At 37.5% G+C, this 5,441-nt stretch overlaps 1 protein-coding gene across 1 annotated transcript; it reads right to left on the bottom strand.

The window, feature by feature from the left end:
• Positions 1-2,551: 2,551 nt before the first annotated feature.
• LOC120209155 (zinc finger CCCH domain-containing protein 30-like) lies at positions 2,552-5,441 on the bottom strand. Its single transcript, XM_039208221.1, has 2 exons — positions 5,340-5,441; positions 2,552-4,760 (listed from the first exon to the last, which is right to left on the bottom strand). The coding sequence occupies exon 2, from the start codon at positions 4,747-4,749 to the stop codon at positions 2,560-2,562; it is 2,190 nt and encodes a 729-aa protein (XP_039064152.1). The 5' UTR covers positions 4,750-4,760; positions 5,340-5,441; the 3' UTR covers positions 2,552-2,559.

A 5,441-nucleotide genomic window follows, 5' to 3' on the forward strand; every position in this document is an offset into this window, starting at 1 on the left:
ACCATGGTCCTCTATTTTTATAATATCATTAGTTAGTTCGGATAGTCGACACCGTTTACTATTTCAACTATAATGTTAATGCGATATTTTTTTCTTAAAAACACCCTTTCTAATTTGTGTTTTAAGAAAAAATCATGTAAGCATTTTAATTGAAATAGTTAGTGGTGTTAATATTTTGACTAACTAATAGTACTATAAAATTATAGGGACCAAATTATGAAAAAAAAAGTATAGTGATTGAATTTCAAATTTGAATATAGTATAAGGATCAAAAACCATAATTTGACCGTCCTAGCTTCCATAATTTTGAATGTCTGGAAATTAGCGGAGACTGGAGATATAAATCGATCTTGTATTTCGGTATATTTGTACTTAGAGACAAAAAAAAATTAAGGGTTTATAGTTTTAAAATTTATGTACAAATTAGGGAATAATTTGAACAATATTTGCATGTAAACAAAATAAACTGTAATAAAAAGGTAATAAAGCATATTAAAAACGTATTTTTTTAATTAATGATCATATGTAAATGTTAGTTCATGTCAATTAAATTTTTTATACTGAGTCCTGGAATTATCATTATCGGAAATTCTAATCAAATATCGAAAGAGGATAACTGTTTAAGCTCAAAATAATAAGGATTTATTGAGTATTTAATAAAAATATATTGGAGGGAATAAAGTTTAATATAACTTAAGTTCAAATTGATAGAGATCTAAATTACCATTGAACCAAAAATTTTGAAAGAAACAAATCCCTTGTCAAAATAGGGTAAATATCACAACTATCTATGAACTTTTATTTAATATGTAATTTAATACACAAATTTTAATTTGATAGAACTATACACATGAGATTCTTATTACGGTTCTGATCATGAATTTTTCACAAATATTGAGTAGTAGTTGCCGTCACGTTCTGTACGGCATCGACGACCGCTCGGCTCGGTTCAACCCCGATGGCTGCTTTTAAGATCTGCTTGCCTACAGGTCTTTGCTGTTGCTGGACTTGTATGTTGTTTTTATTCTTCATTTTCCTTTCAATACAAGTGTTCCATGAAAATTCATAAGACGGTATAATCCTTTAGTATCTTTCAAATGCATGGAATAACGAGAAAATTTTTCCTAAACCCTAAACTCGAATCTGATATTCTGACCTGATCAAATCGAATTATATTTTTTTTAGAATTCAGGTTCAAATCATGCTGTGCTTTTTCAAAAGATGAGATCCAGTCGAATTGGATTTAAGACGAAAAAAGAAAAACTAACCCAACTTGAGATAATATATTATTATTATATTTATTCCTTATATATTTAATTATAATTACAATTATATCTCTTCCTATATTATTTTTTAATAAATTCTTTATTATACATAATAAAACAAATTTTTGCATATATATTTGGATCGGGTCGACTATGGTTTTCACCTCAACACGTGGAACTCAAATCCAATTCGAGCTGGGTGAAGGAGTTTAATTTTCGAATTGGGTTAAGATGAAAAAACTCGACCTGACCCATGACGATCCCTATATGCACCTAGGAGTGACAGCATCAATGGAGACTTACAGGGATACTCGGACTAACCACCATAATAATTTCATACCTCAAAGCTCCAAGGTCTCATCCCCATATACATATATATATATATATATTGGGATGCTGGGTCATGCAAGAACATGATAAAGATACATTTGATGATGCTTTGAACCAAAGCATTGAACCTTAATTCCCAACCGACCAATAAAGGCCCTGGCCCTACAAATCACTGTCAATGCCATTTCATTTATGGGGTGAGTGGTTGCCATCATACAACAAATAGGTACACCATCCCACTTCCCCTAAAGAAGAGACCATCATCATCATCATCATCATCATCATCAATATCTTTAGGAAGTTGGATCCACATTACTTCCTTTTCCATCAAGGACTATACCCTAAATTCAGTTTATTCATGCAATTTCTTCCATGAAACGACAATGCATATGAAATACAAATTTTAACATATGCAGTGATGGACCGAGGGGGTATTGGGGGTGCGGTGGCACCAATCATGAATGAAAAATCACATGAATCAAAATCATCATACATCAAGGAGAAAAGGGCAAAAAGACAACAAAAATTGAAGCGAAGGACATCAACCATGTATTTAGGACATAAAAAATAAAGATATTGAAATAAAAACTTAAACTTGGTTTTTACATCACCATAAGGAAATGCATTATTACTAATATTATCCCATAAAATGCATAACATCTAAATCATATAAAAACAATTACCTTGGCTTTTCTTCACTGATCCAAGGAAAATAAATATGGAAGTAATATGAGACATCAAAATGGTACAAAACCTTAAACAACACGCGCTTGAGTGCTTAGTATTTGCCCCGTCTGAGGCTTCCTAAACCATTTTTGCAGGAAATCTGCTGCAGCTGTAACAAATAAATGGTTAAAAAAAATCGAAATAAAGTTCCCGGAAAATTTCCACCTACTCTTTATGCCAAGCTTAGTTTATCCTTCACGACATCTCGACCTCCTGGTGTTATCTTTTTCTCTCTACACTACACTACAAGCTGATCAAGCTGCATTTGCTCAATCCATGCTCCTATAATAGAATCAATATGGGAATTACAATCATTTGAAACCTCGCCAGATGATGCACCATGTGGGACAGGAACTACCAGCTTTTCTTTCATCACCTCGATTTGGGGTTCCTTTACAAGAGACTGGACCCATGATAAGTCAGGCTCCTCAGTACCTTTACCAAGCTCAAGCGACGACGATCCCCTTAATTGAGCCATTTCGTCTTCACTAACTGACCAGTTCAACTTCCCATTAGGTGAAGCCCACTGGGACCAAGAAGAATTCACAGGGGATCCAACAATAGGAGCAGGATTGTTAGAGCCAAGTTCCCTGGAGCTAAGGCAACCTAGCTGCTGTCGATGCTTCTCGTGCTGAGCATGTGCAGAAAGGCGAGCAGCCATGGGGGAAACTTGCTCAGTACATCTTGGTGACATTCTTCCAGGAGACCCAACACCGAAAGAAGCCTGTAACAGTGGATGCTCGATGTTTTTGTGTGCAAAAACACCGGTATTGATAGGAGAGAGCTTACACTGTTTCTGTTGAAATTGATTAAGGAGAGCTGATTTGTGAGTTGGAGAAAATATAGCAGAAGCAACTTGCTGATCAGCATATCTAGGAGATGATGAGATTTCAGCAGAAAACAGCTCTTCAAGGTTTGAAGGAGTTAATGTTCTAGACTGACCAGAACGACTCAGAGACATTGGACTGTTAAGAGACTGGGAAAAGCTGGGTAAATCATTGAGATTCTGTGCTTGAGCATCGAAATCTAACCACATATCAATGTCCTCAAGAGGGATGTCTCGGGCACTAAGGGAGGATCTCAGGCGACTTGATTGAAAGTTACTTCCAGGGAGATGAAGTGTTGGAACATTTGGTTGAGGCCACGCTAGAGATGAGTGTGAAAGGCCATTTGCAGATGGAGACATGGATTTATTAAATGGTGAAGGGGATATGGCAGATACTGATGAGGGTGAACCAGGTAAAAGGCTCATAACGGCAACCATGTCCATGATACTGGCTGCAGATGCAGCTGCACGCGGAGAGGCAACAGCCGAGCCAGTTGACACATACAGTGGGCGGAGTTCTTCAGCTGTGTGGGCAAAAAAGCATACCCGCCTATTGCAACTTGTGCCATCCTTGCACATCCGAGTGCGGTATTGTGCTGGATGTAGCCAACATTCGAAAACTCCATGGGCATATTCACACATATCCCCACATCTACAAGACCCTTTTCTGAAATCAGGGCAAGGGACACAGCTGTAGTGGTACTTACGAGGGTCCCTTCTCCGTGCATTCTCTCCTGGATGAACAAATGGACACTCTGTCCAGTCATGGGAGTATGCTCTCGAGCAGGGACGGATCTTGAATGAAAACATGCGGAACTCATCAGTTGCATAAATGCTGTTCTTGATATCAGGGAGAGATGGGTCAACAGGGTACTCTTTCCTCTCTGTTGCAGAGTTAACAGGTATATCAATGAACTTTGAAGCCATTGGTGAAGATGCTAGGTTCAAAGCAGAGGGTGATGATCCATTTTCTAGTGATGAAGAAAGGGTCGTTGAGGCAGAAGCAGAGTTATCAATGGATATCCGTAAATTGTGCTTGCCAAAAGGGTCATCAGAAATACATCCTGAAAGAAGTTCTTCCAGAACACCTCTCATGCCTTGGAGCTTTGGATGTACTACAAGAACATCAGCAGGTCGACATCCGAAGGCATCTGAACAATTTGGATCAGCACCAGCCGATAAAAGTAGATTAACAACATTAATTGCATGAAGAGATCCGCCAGAGGCAGCACAGTGAAGGGCAGTACTTTTGTCTGCACCACACGATTGGTTGACAGCCGCAGAGTGAGTCACTATAAGCTTAACAACATCAAAGCTACCATAGGTGGCAGCAACCATTAATGGGGTTCTATGCTTTGCTACTATTTGATTTGAACCCTTTTCACGACAATACCAAAGCCCGACCTCCTCTACCGAAAAAGCATCTTGCTCTATAAACCCTTTAATAACCTCAACCTGATTGTTAGAAGCAAGCTCAAGTAAGTTAGAAAAGCAGTACTCAGTTTTCACAGTTAAATGATCCATATCGATGGTGTTGGTCGCCGCTTCTCCGGTGGACGTAGAACTCGATTCAGATTTTGAAGGCTCCCGACGGTTGCACATGCTTCGATTACCTGGAAATTGTAAACAAAGATTAAACACTGGAACTTTTTGCTCACACTCACATCAGTGGTTACAACAATCTTAAAAGTTAAATCTTCTGTCAGATGACAGATCTGGTGATAACTTGGAATAATCTCGATAACTACTTGACAGAAAATTAAGAAAGCCAACGATTCTTATTCTCAAGATAAAAAAGAACACATCTTATCATGAATACAACTATAAAAAAATCTAAAAAATCTCTGAGAAAGAATAAAATGCAGACAAAGCAAGAATAAGATCTTTTCTAGTGATTACAAATTCACGCATGATTTAAATCATAATCCTTAAGCTTTTAAGGTAGCGATGAACTTGAATCAACGGTACTTATCCAAAAGATTTAAGCCACTAACGTTTTTTGCTCATTAAAGTATCAAAAAAGAAATTTGCCAAACAGAAAACCCATTTCTCAGGAGCTTCATTCCCCCCCTTCTTTTTTGCATTTTTTAGCAGAAAAAAGCAGGGAAAACAAAGCAGCAGCAGCAACAACAAAGGAAGCAATCGAAATGCAAATCAGATTATAACAAAATTTAAGTTAAAAACAAGCTTACCAGCAAGAAAACCCAAGCTGAAACTCAAAACCCTGTGAGCTAAAGCAGATCTAAGGGGAAAAGACAGAGGTGGGTGAGAAAATAAAACGTAGGAAGCAATGG

Source organism: Hibiscus syriacus, unplaced genomic scaffold, assembly GCF_006381635.1.
Source record: "Hibiscus syriacus cultivar Baekdansim isolate YM2019G1 unplaced genomic scaffold, ASM638163v2 tig00018107_pilon, whole genome shotgun sequence".
Classification (NCBI taxonomy): domain Eukaryota; kingdom Viridiplantae; phylum Streptophyta; class Magnoliopsida; order Malvales; family Malvaceae; genus Hibiscus; species Hibiscus syriacus.

What these genes read in the sequence shown, in the direction of transcription:
- LOC120209155 (XM_039208221.1), bottom strand. Translation starts at nt 4,749, where the DNA reads ATGTGCAACCGTCGGGAGCCTTCAAAATCTGAATCGAGTTCTACGTCC.